At 40.2% G+C, this 27,416-nt stretch overlaps 1 protein-coding gene across 1 annotated transcript in view; it reads left to right on the top strand.

Moving 5' to 3' along the window:
* Positions 1-27,416, top strand: part of adcy9 (adenylate cyclase 9) — a 136,136-nt gene that overhangs the window by 59,182 nt on the left and 49,538 nt on the right. Inside the window, exon 2 of the mRNA XM_059978909.1 lies at positions 12,171-12,358. Coding sequence (XP_059834892.1) covers positions 12,171-12,358 — 188 coding nt within the window. The remainder of the gene's footprint in view (positions 1-12,170; positions 12,359-27,416) is intronic.

Genomic DNA, 27,416 nt, shown 5'->3' with positions numbered 1-27,416 from the left:
CAACCTGATGGCATGAACATTGACTTCTCTAACTTCCGTTAATGCCCCTTCTCCCCTTCTTGCCCCATTCCTGGCATATTTAGTTGTTTGCCTGTTCTCCATCTCCCTCTGGTGCTTCCCCCCCCACTTCTTTCTTCTGAGGCCTCCCGTCCCATGATCCTTTCCCTTCTCCAGCTCTGTATCACTTTCGCCAATCACCTTTCCAGCTCTCAGCTTCATCCCACCCCCTCTGGTCTTCTCCTATCATTTCGCATTTCCCCCTCCCCCTCTACTTTCAAATCTCTTACTATCTTTCCTTTCGGTTAGTCCTGACGAAGGGTTTGCTGTCTAGCCTGCTGTGTTCTACCAGCATTTTGTGTGTGCAGCTGTGGAGATGGTCTTTATGTGTATTTAAGGCAGAGGTTGATAGATTCTTGATTGGTAAGGACATGAAGGGATACAGTGGGCAGGGTGGGGGGGAGGCAGGAGATTGGAGCTGAGAGGAAAAATTGGAGCAGCCATGATAGGCTAAATGCCTCATTCAGTTCCTATATCATCTTATTTTGAATCTTATGTGGTGAGAATGTGGAATGAGCTTCCAGTACAAATGGATGTGGGGTGAATTTCAACATTTAGACCATAAGACATATGAGCAGAATAGGCAATCTGGCCCATGGAGTCTGCTCCGCCATTCAGTCATGGCTTTTTTAAAATCTCCTCCTCAACCCCAGTTTCCAGCCTTCACCCCGTAACCTTTGATGCCATGACCAATCAAGAACCTATCAATCTCTACCTTAAATACACCCAGCGACCTGGCCTCCACAGCTGCCTGTGGCAATAAATTCCACAAATTCATCACCCTTTGGTTAAGAAATTTCTCCGCATTTAAGAGAAGTTTGGATAGGTACAGTACATGAATGAGAGGGCTATGGAGGGCTGTGGTCCCAGTGCAGGTCGATGGGACAAGACAGATTAGTGATTTGGTATAGACTGGATGCATTGATAGGCCTATTGCTCTGCTGTAGTGTTCTATGACTTTTGGAGGGTGTCAACAATGAATTGCAAGAGGATCACATGGAACCGAGAGTTTATGACATTTCCTCCCACAACTGGAGTTCTCTTTTATATAATATAATTTTGAAATTATGCCAATATAATTTTTGAAATCTGTTAAAGTGAAATACCTTGTAAATTATGTTTTAATGAATATAATTCATAAATTGTCTAAATGTACTACAACCTTTGAAACGTTGGTGTTCTAAGTTACAACACTGTTACAAATTGTAACACAGAATGGAAATCAGTAGCTCATTGTTAATAATGTTCAGCAGCCTGTTGAACACTGATGCCTTCCAGTAAAAACAGTTTATTTGTGTTGAGTTGTGGTTTGTGTTTGATGTGCATATTACAAAAGAACTTTAAAGTGCAGCAGAGTTTTCAGGCTGTGTAAAAACTTCATGCTTAGAGTGATGGTTGATCCGTGCAGCTGTTTTAAAACAAAATTAAAGAGAACGTTGGTTTACAGTGATCTTCAATAATATAATCTGGTACAAGTAAATTAAAATAAGACACTCTTGAGGACATAGAGTGAACTGCAATATCCTAACATCCTCCCTCTACACTGTCTCTTCACAAACTCCCAGAACAAAAGCTAAGACAAATTTGATTCTTGGGCATTGCTGGATTACATTACTCACCTAATGCTTTCATCAGCTTATCAACTTTGGTCCATGAGGTTAATGTATTTCGGCAATCGACAAACTTGTTAGTTAAATGTTTGCTTTGTGTTTTGATAAACTTATGTGTGCTTCAACATATAAATGATAACAATATACGCATTGCTAGGAGAGTTTGAAAGGCGTGATTAGGGCTCCTTTGATTGCAGTTCTTTCACAAACTTCACTCCAAAATGTGCTTGGTCATTTATGACAGATGGTCATAGGTCTGTGAGCAGTGGTGTTCTGCAAGGCTGGCTGCTGGCAACACTGCTATATATGATTTAGATGAAATTGTTGTAAGTCTGCAGATGACACACAAAACCTTGGAGTTCTGGGATTTTGGGATAATGTCAAAAGATTCAGCAGGATTTAGATCACTTGGGCAAATAAAATCACAGATAGTTTAATCCAGACAAGTATGACAAATACTTAGAGGTCAAATTTATTTATTTTATTTATTGAGATACAGCACAGAATAGGCCCTTCGAGCTGTGCCACCCAGCAAACCCTGATTTAACCCTAGCCTAATCACAGGCCAATTTACAATGACCAGTTAACATACGCAGTGTATCTTTGGAGCGTGAGAAGAAAGCAGAGCACCCGGAGGAAACCCCCGCGGTCACAGTAAAAACATACAAACCCCTTACAGACAATGGCAGGAAATGAACCCAGGTTGCTGGTACTGTAAAGTGTTGTGCTAATCACTACACTGTCGTGCCACCACAAAAGGAAAATGTACAGAAAAGGGCAAGATATTTAGGTGGAGTGCAAGTCCATAACTCTGGATGTTATAAGTAGATAGGGTAGTAAGAAAGCATACAGTCTGCTAGCCTTGCTCTGCAGAAGTTAGGAAGTCTTTGCAGTTGTACAGAACTTTGGTTAGGCCACATTTGAAGTATAGTGTGTAGTCTGTTTACCACATTACAGGAAGGATGAGGATGCTCTGATGGTGCAGAAGTGGTTCACTGGCACGTTATCTGGATTAGAGAGTATTATTTACAAGGATAGGCTTGACAAACTAGTATTCTCTCGAGTTTTGGGAGCTGAGGGGGGTGGTGACATATAAAATTGAGAACCGTAGATAATTAGACTGTCTTCCCAGGGTGGAGATGTCAGATATTAGAGAACATGGGTTTAAGATGAGAGGGGAAAAATTTTCTTTATATTGAGGTAGGTGTCTTGAATGCAGTGCCAGAGGTATTGGTAGAAACCAATACAATAGCAAAGTTTAAGAGGCAGTCAGGCAGGCCTAAGGATAGGTAGGGAATGGAGGGATATGGATATGGCAGATGCGATTAGTTTGAATTGGTATTATCAAAGTGGGTAAGGTGAGCTTGAAGGGCTTGTTCCTTGACTGTATTGTTCTATGAATTTAAAAGGCAAGTATAGGACGCTGGAAAATTGCAGCTTGGAACAAACACACAACTAAGAATTTGAAAATGAATTGAAGGCATTGTCAAATCATATTGTTGTGGAAAAGGAATGTTTCTGGTTGTTAAACAATAGCATCTGAAATTGAGGATGGGAGCTGAAACTGAGGATGGGAGCAGAGGCTGAGATTGCAAACTGGCAAATGGGGTCTGACTGAGCAGGCATGGGAGGGGAAAGGATTTGGGCAAACGTGTAGTCTAACTGGGTGTCAATTCTGGAAATGACTGAGTAACAGTGAGAAGAATTGATTGTAGAATTGACTATGATCAAGACAAAGGAACAGAAGGCAAGGCGGTGGCTATAATTCATTAGGAGTTTGAAGAGATTTGGCATGTCAATAGATACACTCAAAACCTTCTATAGATGTACAGTGGAGAGCATTCTGACAGGCTGCATCACTGTCTGAAATGGAGGTGGGGGGGGGGGGTGCTGTGGTGAGGCTACTGCACAGGACTGAAAGAAGCTGCTGAGGGTTGTAAGTCTAGTTAGCTCCATCTTGGGTACTAGCCTATAAAGTACCCAAGATATCTTCAGGGAGTGGTGTCTCAGAAAGACAGCATCCATTGTTAAGGACCTTCGACACCCAGGGCATTCCTTTTTCTCACTGTTACGATCAGGTAGGAAGTACAGAAGACTGAAGGCACACACTCAGCAATTCAGGAACAGCTTCTTCTCCTCCGCCATCTGATTCCTAAATGGATATTGAACCCTTGGACACTGCCTCGTCTTTTTAAATATACAGTATTTCTGATTTTTGCACATTTTAAAAATCTATTCAACATACATATACGTTTACTATAATTTACATAGTATTGTTATTACTTTTATTTTTTTTCTCTGCAATATTATGTATTGCATTGAACTGCTTCTGCCAAGCTAACAAATTTCACGTCACATGCCGGTGTTAATAAACCCGATTCTGATTCTGTATCTTGCAAATGAATAATTCAAGATTGTGACTCGCTAGCACCACCCTGAGGGCAGTTAGGGATCCCTAGGGGAGAAAAAAACAAGCTAACCCTGAACAGGTATCCCCCGTTTTTCAAATGTTTGCTTTACGACACCTCACTGTTACGAAAGACCTACATTAGTTACCATTTTTCGCTAACAGAAAGTGTTTTCACTGTTACGATAAAAAGGCAGTGTGCACGTGCTGAGCAGCTAAGCTCCTCCCCCAGAACTGCATTCTAGCCAGTATTGCTTAAACATGTGCCTGTGAGCATCTGTGCTTTATATCGATTTATTTTGTGCATCTGTTAAGTATTGGAAAAGCCTAAAAAAGCGCATAAGGGTGTTACACTTAGCGTAAAACTAGACATAATTAAGCATTTTGATCATGGTGGACGAAGTAAGGACATAGTGAGTTTGGCTAAGGAGGCTGGGTTTGTGGAAGTTGACTAAGATGATGTTGCAGAGATTTTGGCATCTCATGATTAAGATCTGACAAATGAAGAGCTGATGAAGAGGAAAGGATAACAATTGAAACTGAATACAGTAACGAATGGCCCGAAAATGAAGTCGTCCAGGAACTGATTGTGAAGCAATTGCGTGAAATTTTCGCTGCGATTGACAACGCTGCAATGATTGCAGAAAAGTATGACTAATTTTGAAATGGTATGTAGGTTTAGGGCATATTTGCAGGATGGTTTGAGTGCTTACAAAGAACTGTATGATTGAAAAATGTGCAAGGCTAAGCAGTCAAGCATACTATCGTTTATCAAGCCTTCCACATCAGCTACAGCAGACAACAAACCTCGACCTTCAACAATGAGGCAGACAGACATAGAAGATGATGATGAGATGACACCCCAGTCTCCTCTACCTCCCGCCACCCCAACCTCCGACGACTCAGCCTAACACACCATCCTCAGTGTGCTTGCTGTCTTCCCAATGGCAGTAAGTGATGCTACACTGTACACACATTATTTCTACTTTATATAGGCTGTGTATTTTTATGTGTTATTTGGTATGATTTGGCAGCTTCATAGTTTAAAGGTTACTGGAGAGAGCGCTTGCGCCAAGTGTTTCTTCCGAGAGCGCTTGCGTGGGATTTTCGCGACGGTGGACAGTGCTGCATTGATTGCAGAAAAGTATTCCTACTTTATATAGGCTGTGTATTTATCATATCATGCAAACACGAGGAAATCTGCAGATGCTGGAAATTCAAGCAACTCACAAAATGCTGGTGGAACACAGCAGATCAGGTAGCATCTATAGGGAGAAGTGCTTTTGAGGTTTCTAGCCGAGACCCTTTGTCAGGACTAACTGAAAGGAAAGATAGTAAGAGATTTGTAAGTAGGAGGGGGAGGGGAAAATGCAAATGATTTATCATATCATTCCTGCTTTTATTATATGTTACTATTATTTTAGGTTTTATGTGTTGGGATGATTTGTAGGTTATATTTTGGGTCTGGGGTGCTCACAAAATTTTCCCATATAAATAAATGTTAATTGCTTCTTCACTTTACGACATTCTGGCTTACGAACCATTTCATAGGAACACGCTACCTTCGGATAGCGGGGGACCCTATACAGGTTGAGCATCCCTTATCCAAAATACTTAGGGGTGGAAGTGTTTGGGATTTTTTCAGATTTTGCAATAATTGTATGAGATACCTTGGGGATCCTAGTATGAACACAATCCATTCACATTACATATATTGCTTATACATATCCCCTGAAGGTAGTGTTTTAAATAATATTTCACTGTCCTGACCACCCAGGTGGACAGTCAGTGACTGCTTGGCACTGCCATCATTCCTGACTCTGAATTTATGTGCTACCGGTAGAAGTCTTTATCTTCTATCTGTTTATCACATTTCAGTGACACTGCGATTCATGTGTTATTTGTTTACTACTTTATATGCATGGTTTGTTCTTTTTTTGCAAATTGGGTGTTTGACAGTCTTTGTGGATTTTTTAATGGCTTTTAGTGTGTATCTTTGATTTGTGGCTCCAACAAGAAGATAAATCTGGAGGTTGCATACAGTTTACATAGATACGTACTGATGCAGTTATTCAGAATGCTTGCTTTTCATCAGTGTCTTGGCAAACTCATGAATTTCTATGCTGCTTCATGATTAGCAGATGAAGGATACCACAAGTCTTCAAAAAATTTATGCTGTGCCTTTTCTTAAATTTCTGCGACTAGCCTACTGAATATTACCTTTAATTTTCAGTTTATTATGATACATCTTTGGTAACACTCAAAATGCTGGAGAAACTCAGCAGGTCAGACTGTATCCATGGAAGAGAAACAGTTGATGTTTTGGACTGAGACTCTTCTTCAGGATTCCTGTCATGAACCAATTCCAAAAGCACTTTACTAATCCATACTTTTGCACAACTGGTCGTAAACTGGGGCGTAGCAGTTAGCACATGCTATGACACTTCATGGCATCAGAGTTCAATTCCAAAGCTGTCTGAAAGGAGCTTGTACGTTCTCCCTGTGAACACAAATTTCCTCCATGTGCTCTAGTTTCCTCCCACAGTCCAAAGACGTATTGGTTAGTAGATTAATCGGTCATTGTAAATTATCCTTTGATCAGGCGGGTTGCTGGGCAGTGTAGCTTGATGGGTCGGAGGGGCCTGTTCCGTGATATATCTCTAAATAAAATACAGCATCAGATTGTTCATAGTTTCTTAGCACTTCAGTAAAGATGTTGAAATTACTTTCTTTCCTTAACAACTGTGGCAGAGAAATTGTGGGCATTTTTAATCTTCTGTTTGAGCTGTGAACTTTATCGGGCTGAGTAAATTTGGGAAGGAATCTTCTGTGCAGTTTTTTTTTGAAGCCTTGAATGAATCACTCCCTTTGCTGAAGATTAGTTTATCAAGCTGTTTATAAAAAAAAAATCAGAATCAGTTTATTATTGACATAATCATGAAAATCATTTGTAGCAGCAGCGCAGTGCAAGACATTAAGATCGCTGTGTTACAAAAAGCAGTGCAACCGGTGAATAACAAAGTAGTATTCGTGAATTCATGGACCATTCAAAACCTCAATGGAGGTCTTTGGGTTCCAGTACCACTCTCCAAATGTTACCATTGGAGAGGTGCACGTCCTGGATATTGAGGGTGGTGAGTTGAAAAGGGTTGCACTGTGAAGCAAGTTATGAATTTTGCACAAGTTTTCATTGTTTTAAATCGAACCCGACATTTTACATACAAAATTCTGCAGATGCTGGAAATCCAGAGCAACATGTATAACATACTGGAGGAAGGCCGAGACCCTTCATCTGGACCTTCAGAGTGAACTGTTTATTGCTCTCCATAGATGCTGCTTGACCTGAGTTCCTTCAGCATTTTGTGTGTGTAACCTAGCTTTTCTTTACTCATGGTAGGCTGGAGAATTTGTCATGATGAATAATTTTAAATAAACAAATTATAATTGAAAATACAGTATATTAAGACAATTTAGAGGGTTGTATTGAACATCATACTAACATAATAGGAGAATTCAGTTTATTGATGACTTTTGCAGTATGTTAGTTTTTATTGTGATCACAGGACCTGTTTGGACATTGGTAATGTAGAATACTGCAAATCCAATTCATCCGTTCATCAATGAGACTGATGGTACAGGAGCTGTGTGGCTCAGTTGTGGCAGGGACCAGGCCCTCATGCCTTGGGGTTGCTTGTTGTGGCCGCTGGGGAACAAGGCACCAGAACCGGCTAAGAGCCGCTGGATTTTGAACTGAGTTGGGTGCTGGCTCTTCCCCTCTGTGCTGTCCTCCTGGGAAGATGAGCTGGAATGCGTGTGTCTGCAGCTGCACTTGCACAAGATGAGCAACTGCTGCAGGCTGTTCTTGCAGAAATGTGGACAACTTCCATGCACCATCAAATCTATAGGCCATGTCACTCAGGGACCTGGGATATGTTTTTTTTTTGGTAGCATGTGTTTCTCTGTTGTCGTTATTTGTACAGTATGAGCTGAGTGTGATCGCTGGTGTTGTGTTTTGCACCTTGGCCTCAGGAACATTGTTATGTTTGACTGTATTCTTACATATAGTTGAATGACAATTGAACTTGAACTTCATTATGGCTTATTGAGTTTAAAACAATCACTCGTGGCACTAGTTCAAATTTGAAAGAATTTCAAAGGTTCTATTTGTGAATTGTCATACTTAAATACCTTGTATTAAGAAGAAGAAGAAAGCCCTTAACTCTGAGTGCAGGCTTTCTTGTTTTTACGAGGCTGAGTTGCTAGCTTGACACTCAACCCAGCACGGATGGAAAGCGTGCAAAGGAGCCGGCTGGTTTCAAACTCGGGAGCCTTGGCTCTGAAGTCCAGTGCTGATGCTACTACACCACCAGCTGGCTATCTTGTATTAAGATCAAATAGAATTTCAGCAGAAGCTAACAGAGCTATTCTGGATAAGATGGACTCTTGGCCTCACAATCTACCTCATTATGATCTTGCATTGTATCATTTGTATGCAGGGCATTCATTTGCTAGCTTTTACTTCTTTCTGCATTGATCTCGTATTACTTTATTCTAGTCATTACTGAGTGATGACCTGATGTGTAATGACAATATGTAAGACTAACTTTTCACTGTATCTCAGTAGATGTGACAATAATAAACCAATACAATACTCTCCCAATAAAGGCTTGAAATATTGGAATACATTTAATGTTAATCTAAAATGCATTAACTGCTGAAAATAAATTTTATTAATTGGCGTTAAATCAGTCTTCATATACTCAACAGTTGTTAATTAACTACATCCACATTTATCCCTCCCTCCCACCTTCTATCCCAACCTCCACCGAACCTAGTTTCTACATAAATTATTTTAATAATTTGTGTTCCTCAAGTTTCTGGAAACTGCATTTTGTACACAACTATTTGGGTTTGTGAGGTTTTACTGTCCTGAACTCTGGCTATATTTTTTTCATTTATTTAGAGGTATAAAGGTACAGCATGGAATATAGGCATTTCTTGCTTTTTGAGCATTTATGCTGAAAAACAAACCCCGATTTATCCTTAACCTAATCACAGGACAGTTTATAATAACCTATTAACTTACCCGATGCTTGTTTGCACTGTGGGAGGAAACTAGAGTACCTGTGGAAAACCCATGCATTCCACAGGGAGGACATACAGAGACTCCTTACAGTCGGTGCCGGAATTGAAGTCCAAACTCAGCACCCTGAGCTGTAATAGCATTGTGCTAACCGCTACACTACAGTGCCTTCTTGTGCCATAATTTAGCGATTCGGCATTTCACCTTTACAAATGTTATATTCACACTGTTTATTTGGCATTCTGGCTGAAACATTGTTTCACCTTATAGGAACAAGAAATGGAAGTCCCTGGAATTCATTGATCCCTCTCACCCTCCCATGATTATATACACGATATAGACTATTACTTGTATATAATGAGCCTTTTCTTTTTTTGTATTACACCCTATCCTCGTTATATGCGGGGGATACGTTCCTCACAGTCGACACATAATGGGAAACTGCATAATGTGAATAATTATTTAAATAGAGAAAACAGGGATGCGTTCCAGAGGGCTTCCTGAATATGCTTTATCTGTAATTTATTCGCATTTTCATACCAATACGACACAAAAGCAATACCACAAGGCAAAATTCATATTGTATTTCATCAATTTAAGGTAATGTTCAATGTAATTAAATCATAGAAAGTTAACATACTAGGGTGTACAGTACTCACCAATGGTGGCAGGTGTGTTTGCTCCGGGAGATGAGTGGTTGTTGTGGTGTCAGGATCATATCAAGCACAGCAAGGGGTGAAGGAAGACTCACAGAAGTCTTAGAACTGCCAGCAGCAGGAAATGACACCGGTTTGAAGAAAGTGGTGAGGGTTGTTTGCTTGCCAGCATTTTGTTTTTCAGCATAAATTTGCTTGTATGGAAGAAGGGTTGACTGCCAGGAATGACTGAAGTGCTGACTCCGTTCTAAACTTGGGTCCATGTCCGTCGCCGTTTGTGCTCCGACTTCCATCATTCCCTCACCATTGGTAAACTCCTGGGATTTTCAAAATCATCTGTTGCTTGCAGCATCTGAGAGATAGTTTGCCATTAAAAAAAACACCTTGAATGTGGATCACACCTTGGTCGAGTGGCTGAATCAGCGATGTTGTGTTAGGCAGCAGGAAATGCACTGTTATGTTAGGATGAATGCTATCCAAATGTTTAGGATGGGCTGGCGCATTGTCAAGCAACAAAAGAACTTTAAAAGCAAGATTCTGTTCCTGGCAGTAGTGTCCCAGAGCTGTGTTACCTTCAGCTGATGTCGTGCTGTTTATAATTTCCGACTTTTTTCCAAGTGTTAAAGCAGTTCTCTGTCACTCAGCTGATGGCCCAGGACATGACATTGGATGCTTAGGAGGCATAATCAAATATTTCAAGCACAAAATCACTGCACTGTAGGTAAAACCAACAAAAGTTTAAGAGCGCAAGTTCGCACATCCACACCTTGCCAAAACCAATGTGAAACTGGCAGGAGTGAGATTGTGAGGTATGCGCACCTGACTTGTATTAGCGGGAAAGTGGTGCTTCTTGTCCCAACAGTGAGACTGTGAGGCACGCGTGCATGACTTGTACTGGCGGGAAAGCAGTGCTTCTTGCGTAAGAGTTTTGGACGCATATAAGGAGACGTTGGTAGAAATAGGTTCTTCTCATAACTGGGAATCTGCAGAGTCTGAAGACGCATATAACGAGGACAGGGTGTATATAGTATTATTGTGTTTGCTATAGTTCAAAATATTTTGTTAATATAATTTCAATTTAAGTTTATGCTGGTGTGAGCTAAATTGTTTCCTGGAGAACAGTAAATTTTCCTGGGGGTGTGTCAGTGTTCCTGTGCTTTCATTTTACCTCCCATGCCTACCTCTGCCTAGTGATACAATGTGCCAGAATTCGAAGTTCTGGAGGAACAACTTTTGACAATGGTTAGTGAAACGAGATGGAGAAATGCACTTTAAATTTGCATTTACTACTAAATGCAGTAGTAGAGTTTTATACTAACACTGAAGTCCAAGTAAGCCAGCCATATGAGATAGAATGGTTAGCATTCTGAGTAGGAATCCTTGAAATCTCTGTATATTGCAATGAATGATGATCATTGTTTTAGATTAATGTGCCTTATTTTTCTCATGCTGTTCCACATATCTCATTGTAATTTCAGATTTCCAGAATTTTTTGAACAGTTCTGTAGTTGTACATCTGCATTTGAGATGAGTTAAACTGATAGGTTAAATTGAAACCCAATTACTCTATCAACATCCACGTTAAGTATACCCACTGATTTGGTCCACACAGCTGGCTGCCAATGCATTCCATAGATTTATTATCTGCTGGGTAAAAAAAATCCTCATTTCTGTTCTAAATGAACACCCTTCTATTCTGAGACTGTGCCTTCTCTGGTTCTGGACTTCCCCACTATTGGAAGCATCGTCTCTACATCCACTCTATTTAGGCCTTTCAATATTCGATAGGTTTCAGTGAGATTCTCTCCCCCTCCCAGCTCCCCAATTCTTCTAAACACCAAAGAGTATAGTCCAGGAGCCATTAAATGTTCCTCATACATTAACCCTTTCATTTCCAGGATCATTCTCATGAACCTTCTCTGGTCCCTCTCCAGTGCCAGCACATTCCTTAGATAAGGGGCCCAAACCTGCTCTCAATTCTCCACGTGCTTTCTGACTAATGCCTTATAACTTCTTAGCTTTACATCCTTTTATATTCTAGTCCTCTTGAAATGAATGCTAAGATTGCATTGCCTTATTTCTAAATATTGATTGTCATTTCATTGATTTTATTTTAAGCGGTTTATTACTCCAAACTCATCTGCGGTTAAGTTGAAAACCGATTACTATGACAGTTTTTTAACTCATTTGAAATGTAGATGGGTAACTACAGAAATGGAGTTAAATCTGAAATTACAATGAACTATGTTGGAACAACATTGTTGTGCAGATTTCTCACTTTGGATGATCTGACTCTTAATTATGTTTCCTAATATTGTGAAGGATTTGATTATAGCAGCTTCTGTCTGTTTTCACAGGATTGCAAACGTTCCTTATTTCTGGAAGAAAGTCACCTCATTCTGTGTGTACCTGCTCCCAGGCACCAGTTCCTCACCTTTCCATGGGAGACCCCAGCTCCCCCACAGTTCCCAGTCGACACCAAGAAGTAATAAGTGAAGCTGCCACTGAAGGATCACAACCTAGCAGCATGATGAGCAAAGCTAAGGTGAATGTTTGCAAAGCTTCAATTGAAATATTATGAGAAAACTGTTAAAAGGAGCAGATGAAGCAGAGGTTTCCGATGTCAGTATTTGTTTAGAAAGTAATCTTAACTGGATATTTATATTTATTTTAGTAATGAATTTGCTATTTGGTAGGAAGAACCCATATTGAAGGAGTTACTGAAGCAGATATTGTAAGATGAACATGTGCAATTATACTATTAAAGTAAGGACCATTTAAAATAATTTTAATTCCTCCATATTTCGAATTTAGTGACTTCATTATTATTGATTTCACTGTCTAAAATCCACTTAAAATTTTTGTTACATAAGCTGAAGTAACTGACTAACCGTACCTGGTTCTCTACACTGGTGACACCTTAATGGCATCTTGGCTCTGCCTCTGGTCTGATTGGCTGTCTGCTTCAGGTGCTGTTTGCTTGTTCTGCAAAGATATTCTCAACTCCCTCTATCATGCTTCACCCTTCATTATTTACAAATCCATAGACAATCTCCTGTCGTCCTTCACCCCTCTTTTTTCTGTGATGTAGAGACATTTTGTTTCCTTCCAGTTCTACATAAATGCAAGTTTGACTTTAAAATCCTTTAAGGCAACACTTCCTGTTCAGTAAACACATCACATGATAGAAACAGAAAAACCTACAGAGTGAATCCATTCCACAGTGAACAAATTAAATGCAAAGTCATGTTTTCAGATAAAATTCAAAAAATAAATCTATATTTAACTATGGATCGTTGAATAATGAAATACATAGTTGTATTCCACTTGAAAAAATTACGTATAATCTAAGAAATGAATATGATATATTTTTGAAAATTTGGTTCCCATACAAAAAAATAGGATTAAGTATATAGGTCCTTTGAAGATAAAATTATAGTAATTGGGGAAAGTAAAAATAAATATCAAAATTATTTTGAACTCCATGGAGCATGTGGGGATCCTTTGATATTCAGGCAATCCTTCTCTTCTTTCCTTTTTTTTCCTTTCTTTAGATGAGGGTTAAGGGGGGGAGGGGGGAGGGTCATTATTATTTTTCTTACTATTTTATTACCACATTTATTCTTTGTAATTTTTAAAATTTAATAAATAATATTAACAAAAATAAAATCGGGGACAAATTAAAAAAAAACTCACTGTCAACCACCTAATGTTTCTTACATGCTCCTCAGTAACTCCACTCTGGTGATGGTTTATTTTATTTAGCAGTTTAGTGCAGAATAGGCCCTTCTGGACCTTCAAGCCAAGCTACCCCAGCAACCTGCTGATAAACCTGTTTAACCCTAACCTAACCATGAGACAATTTACAGTGAACAATTAACCTATTAACTGGTACATCTTTGGACTGGGGGGGGGTGGAACTGGAGCACTCGGCGTTGGGGGGGGGGGCTTAATCCATGGGATGGGCATTCAGACTCTTTACAAGCGGCTCTGGAATTGAACTCTGAACTCCAGAGTGCCCCGAGATGTAATAGCGTCACATTAACTGCTACAGTACCATGGTGCCTGTTTTTGACAATTAACCTTGAAAGTGATCGGGAAGTTAAGCTGTGTGGCTTCAAACAGAAGGGTTTTCTCTGTATTTATTGTTTTATTTAGAGATACAGCATGGTAACGGGTCCTTCTAGCCCAATGAACTCATGCTGCCCAATTACACCCATATGATTGACTGACTAACTTACAAACTTGTATGTCTTTGAAATGTGGGAGGAAATTGGAGCACCTGGAGGAAATTCACATGGTCACACGGAGAATGCACAAACACCTTACAGACGGTGGGAATTGAACCCAGGTCGCTGGTACTGTAATGGAATTATGCTAGCTCCTATGCTACTATGCTGCCTCTATAAATTGTTGAATCAAATGAAGTTATGGTCTTGGGCAAACAAAAAAATGTTGGAAATAATGTAGGAAATGCTGAAAATATTCAGAAGGTCAAGCATTTTCTGTAGAAAGAGAAACAGAACTGATTAGAAATGGAACAATTGAGAAATTGGACATGTTTCATGTTGCAGAGATGGGGCTGAGGCAAAGGAGAAATTAAGGAAATGGCTGCATTTGTGTGGAGATTGAGAGGAAATAGTTGGTTGAGATTAGCAGTGACTGCTTGTTAAAGGGTTGAGGAATTCTGAATAAAGGAAGAGAATTAAACACAAAGATTAAAACACCTGTGATGCAAAAAACTGCAATGAGTTTGAAATACAATGTTCTCAGTAACCCTGCAGGTTGGATAGCATCTTTCAAGACAGAACTATTTCTGTCAGAACTGGGTAGAGATTGACAAGTTTGAATAAAACATGTATATGTTGCACATCTGAAAGAAGAATAGAGGATGCTTGGCATTTGCACAAAGAGCTAATATCTCTGTGGGAGGAACTACAAACATATGTAGCATCCAATCCAGGGCAACCAGACCAGCTCAAAACAGTTACTTTCCCAAAGCAGTAAGGCTGATCAACACCCACCCACAAACCCACCCTTCTATACCCCCCAACCACCACTACTTTATCATTTTCTGTCAGTCACCTTATGTATAGACCAGGGGTGGGCAAACTTTTTGACTTGTGGGCCACAAAGGGTTCTAAAATTTGACAGGGGGGCCGGACCAGGAGCAGATGGACAGAGTGTTTTGGTAATACACCTCATCAGAGAAAATAAAATATCATGGGATATGTAGAAAACATGTGCTTTAATTTCAATTGAAAATGAACAAATGCATTACAACAAAATATCTGTCTTTGAAGTCCCATGGTATTTAGCTATTTATTGAAATGACTTTTAAAACACTGAAAATTAAATGAATAAAATACAGCTTTTTTTAATAGTAACAGTTATTATTTTAAAGCACTGAAAATTCTGTTATCCTTCAAGATATTATCATCATCACTCTCCTCCTGACTGTCTTTATTTCAAAAACGGTAGGAGATGCAGGTCTACTTGTCCTGCTCCTTCTTATTCAATTGTCCCCTGTGCCAAAACTCAACAATGACCAGCACAAGGACAGAACAGTGACAGCGCGCCAGTATGCGGAGCGCGTTATTATTTTGAGAACGTACGTGCACCTGCGCACTACTCATGTCCATCACTTAACAGAAATGACATGTAACATGTAAGGCTTATTGAAAAAATATTTTCAAATGCATTTTTTACATAACACAACGAAGAAACTTATTTTTAATTTCAATGGGAACAGTGTTGTTTGTCTCCCTTTTTAGCCAGCGCATCAAAGTCTGGATTTAGTTTTGTTGTGGCGATTCTCAGGATGGATCTGAGGAGTTGGTCAGTTAACTTGGATCTGTGGCTGGCTTTGTTGATGTTCATGACGCTGAACACCTGTTCACACAAATAGGTCGAGCCGAACAAAGAGTAAAGCGCAAATGTGGAGTAATACGCTGCACCTCAACAAAAGTCAATGTATATAGAGTGCGTCATCTATTGGGAAAACGCCAGAATTGCGGGAAAAAACGTTAACAAGGTTTATTAATATAATTTCATCAAGTTCTGTGGGCCGGATTAAAAAGCTTAACGGGCCGTAGTTTGCCCATGCCTGGTATAGACACTCATGTGCCTAGTGTCACTTTACATACAATCAATCTACGTACAAACCCCATTTCCAGAAAAGTTGGGATATTTTCCAAAATGCAATAAAAACAAAAATCTGTGATGTTAATTCACGTGAACCTTTATTTAACTGACAAAAGTACAAAGAAAAGATTTTTAATAGTTTTACTGACCAACTTAATTGTATTTTGTAAATATACACAAATTTAGAATTTGATGGCTGCAACACACTCAACAAAGTTAAACAAACTCGACAGAGTTAAAATAAAATTGAAAAGTGCACAGAATATTCAAGTAACACCGGTTTGGAAGACTCCACATTAAGCAGGCTAATTGGTAGCAGGTGAGGTATCATGTCTGGGTATAAAAGTAGCATCCATCAAAGGCTCAGTTTTTGCAAGCAAGGATGGATTGTGGCTCACCCCTTTGTGCCAAAATTTGTGAGAGAATTGTTAGTCAGTTCAAAAGGAACATTTCCCAATGCAAGATTGCAGAGAATTTAGGTCTTTCAACATCTACAGTACATAATATTGTGAAAAGATTCAGAGAATTCAGAGACATCTCAGCGCGTAAAGGGCAAGGTCGGAAAACACTGTTGAATGCGCATGATCTTCGAGCCCTCAGGCGGCACTGCCTAAGAAACCATCATGCTACTGTGACAATTATAGCCACCTGGGCTCGGGAGTACTTCGGAAAACCTTTGTCACTAACACAGTCCGTCGATGCATCCAGAAATGCAACTTGAAACTGTATTACGCAAGGAGGAAGCCATACATCAACTCTATGCAGAAATGCCGGTGAGTTCTCTGGGCCCAAGCTAATCTCAGATGGACTGAAAGACTGTGGAACCGTGTGCTGTGGTCAGATGAATCCACATTTCAGCTAGTTTTCGGGAAAAAATGGGCGTTGAGTTCTCCGTGCCAAAGATGAAAACGACCATCCTGATTGTTATCAGTGAAAGGTGCAAAAGCCAGCATCTGTGATGATATGGGGGTGCATCAGTGCCCACAGCATGGGTGAGTTGCATGTATATGAAGGTACCATTGACTCTGAGGCGTATATTAGGATTTTAGAGAGACATATGTTGCCATCAAGGCGATGTCTCTTCCCATGACGTCCATGCTTATTTCAGCAGGACAATGCCAGACCACATTCTGCACGGGCTACAACAGCGTGGCTTTTGTACAGCGTGACACAGAGTGCGTGTGCTTGACTGGCCTGCTGCCAGTCCAGATCTATCTCCTATTGAAAATGTACGGCGCATCATGAAGAAGAGAATCAGACAACGGAGACCATGGACTGTTGAGCAGCTGAAGTCTTATATCAAGCAAGAATGGACAAAATTTCCAATTGCAAATCTACTACAATTAGTATCCTCAGTTCCAAAATGATTAAAAAGTGTTATTAAAAGGAAAGGTGATGTAACACAATGGTAAACATGCCTCTGTCCCAACTTTTGTTGAGTGTGTTGCAGCCAACAAATTCTAAGTTTGTGTATATTTACAAAATACAATTAAGTTGGTCAGTAAAACTATTGAAAATCTTTTCTTTGTACTTTTGTCAGTTAATAAAGGTTCATGTGAATTAACAGATCACAAATTTTTATTTTTATTGCGTTTTGGAAAATATCCCAACTTTTCTGGAAATGGGGCTTGTATATGATCTATCTTGTATATTTATATTTGTGTCTTTTTATTATTGTGTTCTTTATCTCATTTTTTTTGTGCTGCATCAGATCCAGAGTAATAATTATTTAGTTCTCCTTTACACTTGTGTACTAGGAATGACATTAAACTTTCTTGAATCTCTAGATAGATGACCCCTTCGTGAATGATCACCTATCCAAAATGCCAACCTTTATCCCCCCCCACCCCCCACCACAGATGCTAACTAACCTGCCGAGTGCCCCTGGTGTCCACTGCTCTTCTGCCACACTGACTTTGATAAAATTTGGGAAAGTTGGATACTAAACTGGTTTGAATAAGACATGTTTGGTCTTGGTCTTCCCCTCACCTCACCATCTCTCCCCCTCCCCCCACCTCCCCAGTTCTGAGAGGTCATTAATCTGAAACATTGTTTATTTCCATGTTTGACCCATTCCCATCCTTCTCTGCTTTAATCATCTGAAAATTTAACATTTTAGAATTTTGCGTTGCTGAGATGTGTTGGCCATCTAACTACAATCTCTGGTGTTCAAATATTTTTGAGATAATAAATTTGACTCACTAATGCTTTACACCCATCAAAGCTTAATCATATTATTTAATTTACTGTGTTCCTAATGTTGTGTTGCATTTTAGATTTCAATAGGTTTGTATATAAACGTTTCAATTCGAACTGAATTCCAGACAGGGTGCCATGGTAGCATGACACTATTATAGCTCGGGACATCAGAGTTCGGAGTTCAATTTCTTTTCTATATAGAGCAGTGTATGACCTGCTCCCAACACCTGCCAACCTCAGCACCTGGTAAGAAGATAAGACAGACAGGTGTACTGCTTGTGGCGCGAAGGGAACACTTCAGCATACTTTGAGTGCATGCTGAGTTAATCTTTCCAGCGGCATGTACGAGACATAACAACGTTCTCAAAGTTGTAACAGAAGCGGTTGAGCAGAGAGTACTGCAGCACAACTTATCTATCTCATGCCCCATGCTGCACAGAACATCGCATATCATTTGTGAAAGAAGGCTCCAAGTCAAGGGTGTACAGTACAGGCCTACGATTGAGCATACTTTCTTCAGCCAATGATTGGTGTGTCAAAGCCAACCTGAGTGGGAAAAGCAGTTTCCTGGAGCAAATAGTTTTCACCACATTGCGTCCAGATATAATCGTCTGGTCTGACACCAGTAGAGAAGTGGTTATTGGTGAACTCACAGCCCCCTGGGAAGACAACATCGATGAAGCCCATGAGCACAAGTTAACCAAGTATGCAGAATTAAGATCAGAGTGCAGAGACAGAGGGTGGAAGGTCTCATTCTATCTATTTGAAGTAGGGTGCCATGGCTTTATTGCGTTCACTTTCCATAAGTGGCTGCGTGACCTTGGCTTTACTAGAAGAGAGATCAAGTCAACCAGCAGGGATGTAGCTGAGGTAGCGGAGACAGGATCATCATGGGTGTGGACTAAGTACGTCCAGAGGGGCAAATAGTCGGACAGTGTATCCACCTTTTGCAATCCCTTCAGTAGCTGCATAGACCCCTGAAGAGTCTATTCCATCTGTTGGATGGAAGCGACCAACAACTCTGATAGAGGCCGATGCCAATTTGTTAAGCTCATCAGTGGGAGGTGGTGCTTTAACGCTGCTGGCCCACCACCCTGAGGGAGTCTTGATCATAAGCAGGCCGAACTTATGATCCCACTGATGATAGCACAGGATAGTTAACATCTTAGTCCACGTGTATTTTCAATTCTAGCTCGGGGCATCAGAGTTCAGAGTTCAATTCCAGCAGTCTTTGTAAGAAAGTTTGTACTTCTTGTGTGCACTTGGGTTTCCTCCAGGTGGTCTGGTTTCCTCCCACTTTCGAAAGACATATGGGTAATAGGTCATGGTAAATTGTCCTGTGATTGGCCTAGGGATAAGTAGGTGAGTTGCTGGTTGGCACAGGAGGTCCTGTTCTGTGCTGTATCTCTAACTTTTTAAAAAGCAAATGGTATTTAACAAAGCATGTTTCTAGATGCCTATAATTTTGACCTCTGAGACACTCAGACCAAGAACCAGTGAAATGAAAGTCTACTGTAGAGCCTTGAAGTCCAGGCAAAAGGGAGCTTGAATTGTGAATGAGATCCATATGCTGACTGCTTCCAGGTTAGTGTTGACAGCATCATTATCGAAAGATAAGAGAAAGGGTAGATGCTGGAATCTAGTGCAAAATGCAAACTGCTAGAGGAACTCAGCAATTGAGCAGCATCTCTGGCAGGAGAGGATCTGCCCACATTTTGCATCAGGACAGATTGGAATTTAAGAAAAAGATATGGACACATTGATGACCAGGTGAATAACTGGTCGATGATTTGCTAGTAGGGATTTTACTAGTGATGTGCATTAAATATGGTTGCTAAAAGCAAATTATTTAACCTGTACAATGAGTTCAAGAGATGAAGATCTCATTCAAAACTCACAAATTCTGAACAAAACTGAATATAGATTTTCCTGTCCATGGGATTGTTCTTCAAATAGATTGCAGTGTTGACTTAAGTTGAGCTGACTTTCAACATAAATGGATATATATCTATCTTGAAAGGATGTTCAGGTTATTGGTTGTTGCTACCGCTGCTTAATTTTATTCTGAGATACAGGTGGCCTGCATTTTTTGAACATTTGCTTTACAACAACTCGCAGTTTCGAAAGACCTACATTGGTACCTGTTTTCACTAACCAAAGAGGATTTTTGCTTTTACGAAAAAAAGACGCCCGCTTTATACGTGTGTTTACCCGAGGAAAAATTACCATGACTGTGAAGCCTTGTGTGGGCAGTTGTTTGCACATGTGTGTACGTGCACATGCATGTATGTCGATTTTTTTTTTCCCCCCCCAAATCGATTTTGGCTCGCTGCCTTCCCGATTTTGATAAGTGAAACTACATTGTACATACAATATTTCTACTTTATATAGGCTGTATATTTATCATATCATTCCTGCTTTTACCATATGTTTGTGTTATTTTAGGTTTTGTGTGTTATTTGGTATGATTTGGTAGATTATTTTTCTGTTCAAAAAATTTTCCCATATAAATTAATGGTAATCGCTTCTTTGCTTTATGACATTTCGGCTTACAAATGGTTTCATAGGAGCGCTGTACCTTCGGATAGCAAGGGAAACCTGTACTTAATTGACCTTTGTGCTTGTGTGCCCCACTGGGAAGTTAGGCTCTCTGTGGTTATGCATGCTTTTATGTCGCCTCTCTCAAGTGTGTGGAGAATGTGAATTCCAAAAACAAAATGGTTGCTCAACTCTACCCTTGGCTGTAGTAAACCCAAGCTTGAAAGTATTTTGCACTTATGAAATCTTTTTCACTCCATGGTCAATAAATCTTTGTAGAAGAGTCATTACATTGATGCATCCTGTAGCTATCTTCACATCAGGCATCCATAAATGAATGAGTGATTGGAAGTAAAGCAGTATTTTATACAGTGTGGATACAGGGCATTGTAGATGGAAGAGCCAGGAAGTCATAAATGCAATTGCTAAGAGGGAAGGAGCAAATATGTCTGGTTACAGAATTTTGCAGAAGTGTACAGAACTGAATTCAGCAGAAATGGAGGAACTGTGAAGATTAAAATGTAAACAAATTAAAGTGAAGGTGCTGGAATCTGGAACAAAAACTCGCTTTGGAAAAAAACAGAGCCAGTAATGTGATATCTGGAAAAAGAAACCTCAGTGGAACTGAGAAAGTAAGTGTTTGGTCTGTAACGGGCGGCGGAGGGGGCGGGGAGGTGTAGAAATGAGGATGTAAAGGGAACTGTCAGTTACTGTGTAAAGCAATGCTTGAATGGACAGTTGTCTGTGTTCTTTGTGTAGTACAGTAGGTTGTGAAGCCTGGTTGATGAGACATACTGAACAGGTCAAAGTATACATAAGCCCATCACCCCTACTGGGCAAAGGCAGGCGACAACAGCTGGCCAGAGTCCTCTGTGTTGGGCCAGATTTTCACATTGTCACAAGTGTAGCAGTCTTCCAAGATCCTTCCTCTCCCAGTGGTGTCTTTGGAGCTTCTGCTGTTCTGTAGCTCTGGGTTTTTATGGGATGGAGAGCCCTTCTCCTTTTGCAGCCAGACTTTGGACCATTCAGAGTATATATAAATGAAAAAAGAGAGCTGGAGGGAGAGGATTCGCATATACAGAAGTATAGTTGAGGTAGCTATAGAAGTCTATAATGGATGTATCTATCTCTGAGATGAATGGAGAGAGAGATCCAGGAACAGCAGGGCGAGTCACACATGGACCACACAAAAGAACTGGATGGAAATTGGCAGCAAAAGTAATGATATTTGAGTTCTGTATGACCGCAGGTGGCAGTACCAATATAGTCATCAGTGTACTGTGAGAAGTCGTGAAGGTGGGAGGGGTGGAAACAAAGACCTTTCCATGTCCAACAAGAAAGACAGCTTGTAGCTTGGTAACATGCGAATCCCTATAGCTATAGGTTTGATCTGGAGAAAGTGAGTGGAGTTGAAGTTGTTTAATGTAATATCAAGTTCAATCAGGTGTGCACCTGTGGAGAATCCTTCAAGCAATTGGTATGTCATGCATGTTGACGGGTCAAGAGCCTCTCCCGTCAAAATCTTATTTGTTTGCAATCCAGTACCAGAGTGGTGTCATAATGCTTGAGTCTAGAACACCTGATCTGGTGACACTCAGTTTAACCTAATTTTTACTCCATGAATTATATAATTTTTTATTATGGATTTTCATATGGATTAGTAAAGGTGTCAAAGGTTATAGAAAGAAGGCAGGAGAATGGGTTTGTTGGATAATAAATCAGCCATGATGGAATGGCAGAGCATACCCTGTGGGCCAAATGGTCTATTTATGCTCCTATGTCTTATGGTTTTGTAATTGGAGCAGGTCACTATGACAAGTTGAATATTGAAAAATATTGGGTATTGAGAATATTTAAAGCAGAAGTTGATAGATTCTTGATTAGTAAGCACGTGAAAGTTTATAGGGGGAAGGCAGGAAAATGAGGTTGAAGGAAAATAAACCTGCTATGATGGACTGGCAGGGCAGACTAGATAGCCCCAGTGGCCTAATTCTATCCCCATGTCTTATGGTCTAATTTTCAATTTGTCTAAAAAAAGGAAGTTTTAATTATATTGTGCTAAACATTAAAATGGAACCATTCAAGAATCCCACCGATAATTGGGCGGTCACAAACAAGAGAAAATCTGCAGATGCTGGAAATCCAAGCAACACACAAAATGCTGGAGGATCTCAGCAGGCCAAGCAGCATCTATGGAGAAGAGTACAGTCAGCATTTCAGATCAATACTCTTCAGCAGGACTGCTTTTCTGTACTCTTCCATAGATGCTGCCAGGCCTGCTGAGTTCCTCCAGCATTTTGTGATAATTGGGTGGTACATCTTTTGTAGTATTTCATGGGAGATGTCAGGCCCACTTACTACATAAAATCTTCAAACCAGTACTAAATTTTCCAGAATCCTGTGGTGAGTCTTATTTCAACTGAAACTTTATATTACCCGACAAGAAGTGTAATAGGATTATGTTCTCATTGGCTATTAACTGGAGTAACTCTGCCAGCAGCAGTTTGAATTTGGTACCAGTTTCGAAAGTTGCTGTGGAAAATTGCAGATATTTTGGTAAGCAGTTTTGTGTAAACACACAAAATGCTGGAGCAACTCATCAGGCCAGGCAGCATCTATGGAAAAGGGTAAACAATTGATGTTTTGGACCAAGGCTCTTCATCAGAATTGTTTACTCCTTTCCATAGATGCTGACTGGCCTACCAGGTTCCTCCAACGTTTTGTGCATATTGCTTTGAATTTCCAGCATCTGCAGGCTTTCTTGTATTTATCACTTTTTTTTAAAATAAAGTCTTTTCCCCGTACAAGATAAAATTATGAGGAAGGTTAAATTGGTTTCCTGTTAACTAATCCCTGTTTGTGTTGTTGATAATGGTGTTCATGGTTCATGGTTCCACACAGATTTTGTTGAGAGCAGAAGTATACAATCTACTCTCGCGAGGCTCCCTTGTATTTTAAATTAGGCACGTGCTACTTTTATAGTATTGGTTAGTTATACAGCTTTTTAAGCATAAAATACTTTACTGATACAAGAAACTAATTAGTGTTAAAATAATGTTGCGTTTCACAAGTTTCTTTCAACTATTTATAAAATAAGAAACTTAAGTTATTAGAACCCCTAAAGTGAAGCAATCCCAGTGATAATAAATTAGCATAATCCCTATATCAAATATTGCTTTGGCATGAGTACACTCACTTTTGAACTAAGTGAAATACTTTGTTCTTGTAGTCCTGTTCTGAAATGTTGACCACCCCTCTGCCTCCAGAAATGCTGCCTGGCTTGCTGGATTCCTGTTGTTGCTCAAGATTACAGCATCTGTAGTCTCTTGTGTTTCAGTCATCTGAACCCAGTTTCAACATCTTTGTTTGAATAGAGTATTTTGAAGGCATTAGCTGAAGTTATAAACACGATGATACTGCCTAGAAAGAAGCTCTTGGACTGACCATGCCCCTTCCCATCAGTGTACTTATTTGAACTCTCCTCTTTTACCCTCATTTGGTATGTAGCATTCTGTGCCTTGGTGGTTCATGAGTTTGTCTAGTTTGCATCGTAAATTTTAGGAGAAATTGGCAGTAAGTTTACTGAAGTTTTTGGGTTCTTTCTGACTGCAGGAAGCAGCACTAATTCAGTCAACATGTGAACTGTTGAGGAGTGACTTAAACAAATAATGTTCTGCAAAATTACATGCATAGTGATCCAATGGGAATTTCTGTAGCTTTAGGTTTGATCTGGAGAAAGTGAGTGGAGCTGAAGGAGAAGTTGTTCTTTATCAAATGCAGGGCAAACACCTTCTCCTATACCTGCCTCCTCCCTCGGCACTACAAGCAGTCTCCAAGCATTTTGAATGGAGTGTGGGGGGAGGAAATAATTCCCCCTCGGATTCTTTCTAAACCACATCTCATCTTATACCTATGTTGCCTTGTTTTATGAAGAAAGCCTCACCAAAGGAAAAGGAATTTTACTATCTGCCATTTCTATCACCTTCATAATTTTGTATGCTTTTGATCAGGTCACCCCTTGGCTTCCTCTGCTCCAGAAAAGAAAAGCTAATCCAGCCTACCCAATCTGCCATGTAATTGAAGAACAGTCGGCCCTCTGTATGCGCGGGTTCCGTATGCGTGAATCGCAAAAACCCAGAAGTGCTCTTCCAGCATTTGTTGTTCGAGCATGTACAGACATTTTTTTCTTGTCATTATTCCCTAAACAATACAGTATAACAACTATTTTACATAGCATTTACATTGTATTAGGTATTATAAGTAATCTAGAGATGATTTAAAGTATACAGGATGTACATGTGTTATCATGGATCGGGATCCAAAAAAAATCGGAAGTTCTCTTATTAAGTAAGTCGGAGCATGTACATCCGGCATTATTTAGCATCAGTTAGTCAAGCGTTTGTCTTAGTATATAGTATATATTTTACCTTTCTATGCATATTAAACACTTAAGAACTTATGTTTCAGTGCCAGGCTTGGGAACTTCTTCCCGAGTTCGATCCAGTGACAGACCGCTATCAAATGTGCTCTCCACCGTGCCGGGTTGATGTGGAGGATCAAAAACCCAATAATTGAACCACTGCGTTGCTTAGTAATAATTGTAGCTTTCATTGGGGCAGAGCCTTTCTCACTTTATCCTTTAAAATTGACTGACGTAGGCTAATGCTTTCCGAATGACTGATGGCGTTTCACCTCTTTCCAATTGCTTTATTGCTTCCACTTTATTTTCAATTGTGATTATTTTCGCGAACAGAAACACTGCGGATTCAGATCTCTGCCACTGGGTCCTAAGGTCCACCGCGTTGAGACAGGTTGAATAAGGGATTTGAGCATCCACAAATTTTGGTATCTGCGAGGGGTCCTGGAACCAATCCCTCGTGGATAAGGAGGGCCGACTGTACTCCAATACTCCACCTCTGGGTGAATCTCATCTGACCTCTCCTTAACACAGACACGCCCTTCCTTTAATGTAGCAATCAAAACAACACACAGAATTAGAATCTGATTTATTTTCACTGACTTGTGTGTTATGAACTTTGTTTTTGTGGCAGCTATGCAGTGCAAAGATAACTGATGAAAAGACAAGGAATAATGAGGGAATGCTCATGGGTCTCGAGGACTGTACACAAATCTCATGCTTGGAGGGGGGCAGGGAGTTGTTTCTAAATCATTGAGTGTGTGTCTTCAGGCTCCTGTGCCACCACCTGATAGTAGTAACAAGAAGAGGGCATGTCCCACGTGGTGAAGGTTCTCAATGGTGGGGAAACTTGTGCCTTATTCCGAGCTGGATGAGTCGACAACTTGTGCAGCCTCTTGTGATCCTGTGTGTTGGATACTCTCAGTACTCCCTAATAAGGCTTTAACCAATGTTGTGTAAATTTGTAAAGTGATACCTCTGCCCTTGTATTTCATGCCATGGCACCTTCAAACTCTGTGTATTTCCACTGTCTGGTGTCTATGGATTTGTATTCCAAGGCTTCTTCATCGTCTCAGAGCTAAATATGAGGAAGGAAACAAACTCAGATGAATCAGTCTTGTCAACTGTCTCAGCATACCAACAAAGGCATTTTGTTATGTATTTTTAGTACTGTATTGAAATAATATGTTTCTGCCCATTACACCACTGGCATTTAGGGCAGCAGTGAAGGTCCTCCATCTCTGGTAGTGTTCAGGGATTCATTCATCATGTCATTAGCTTGGTTTTCACTACTGTCAGTCATGCAAGATTCAGGGATACCATTGCACTCGGATATAGAAGCATTCTTCATTGCTGTTTCCGTAACAGTTTTGTTTGACCAGCCAGGGTTGTTACCCCAGAGCTGAACCTCTGAATCTGGAGGAATGGTGGACCACTATTAGTCAGGCCTCTACCCATTGACCTGTTTGGCATGGGTGACCTACCAATAGCCAAACTATAAAGCCCTGACTCCAGCCAACATAGCTCTCTGGGTTATTAAAGTACATAAGCCCCCAAACCATGGCAAGGTTGAGGTTCTCTTGGAGGGAAATAATGTGTGCAGATGTTGAAATATGGCATGCAAAATGTACCGGCGAAGCTTCCAACATTCTGAAATTCTGGACATCTCAAAATTCAGGACCCTCTAATCTTGCACTATTAATCAGTGGGGTATTTGCTATTGGGCAAGGTACATCCTGTATTTATGTTTGGGCTGTATTCTGAGACACATCTGATTTTGGATATTGCAAAAATTGACAGCAACACAATGCTTCCTGTTCTAAACCTAGTTTCAATCATGAAACTAGGTGATTGAAACTACTTGTAGAAGGTGCTGAGCTACACCAGAAGCACTACGTTTGCAGAGCCCTTGGCATTGTCAAGGACCCTTCCTATCCATCCCACAATCTTTGACCTCTTGCTGTCAGGCAGTACCACAGTACAAGAACAAGATCTGCTAGGCTGGGTAGCAGCTGCTTCCACCAGGCTTTGAGTGTTCTGAACGCCCTCTGCTAATATGTAGTACATATTGTTGATGATGGTGCCAGTAGCAGTACATTTAACTGTATATGCACTGTCATTTACAGATTACCTTTTTATCTGTTAATATTTTATGGCTGTACTGTGATTTGCACCTTGGTCCCTGAGGAAGGTTGGTTTGTTTAGCTGTATGCATGTGTGTGGTTGAATGACAGTGAACTCGAACTTTTTGTTGTGCATTCTAATTTGCTGCTTTCAATTGAAATACAAAAGTAGTGCATCATTT

The sequence above is a fragment of the Hypanus sabinus genome, chromosome 9 (genome assembly GCF_030144855.1).
Source record: "Hypanus sabinus isolate sHypSab1 chromosome 9, sHypSab1.hap1, whole genome shotgun sequence".
In the NCBI taxonomy this organism is placed as follows: Eukaryota; Metazoa; Chordata; class Chondrichthyes; order Myliobatiformes; family Dasyatidae; genus Hypanus; species Hypanus sabinus.
This window is presented reverse-complemented; position numbering and strand designations above follow the sequence as displayed.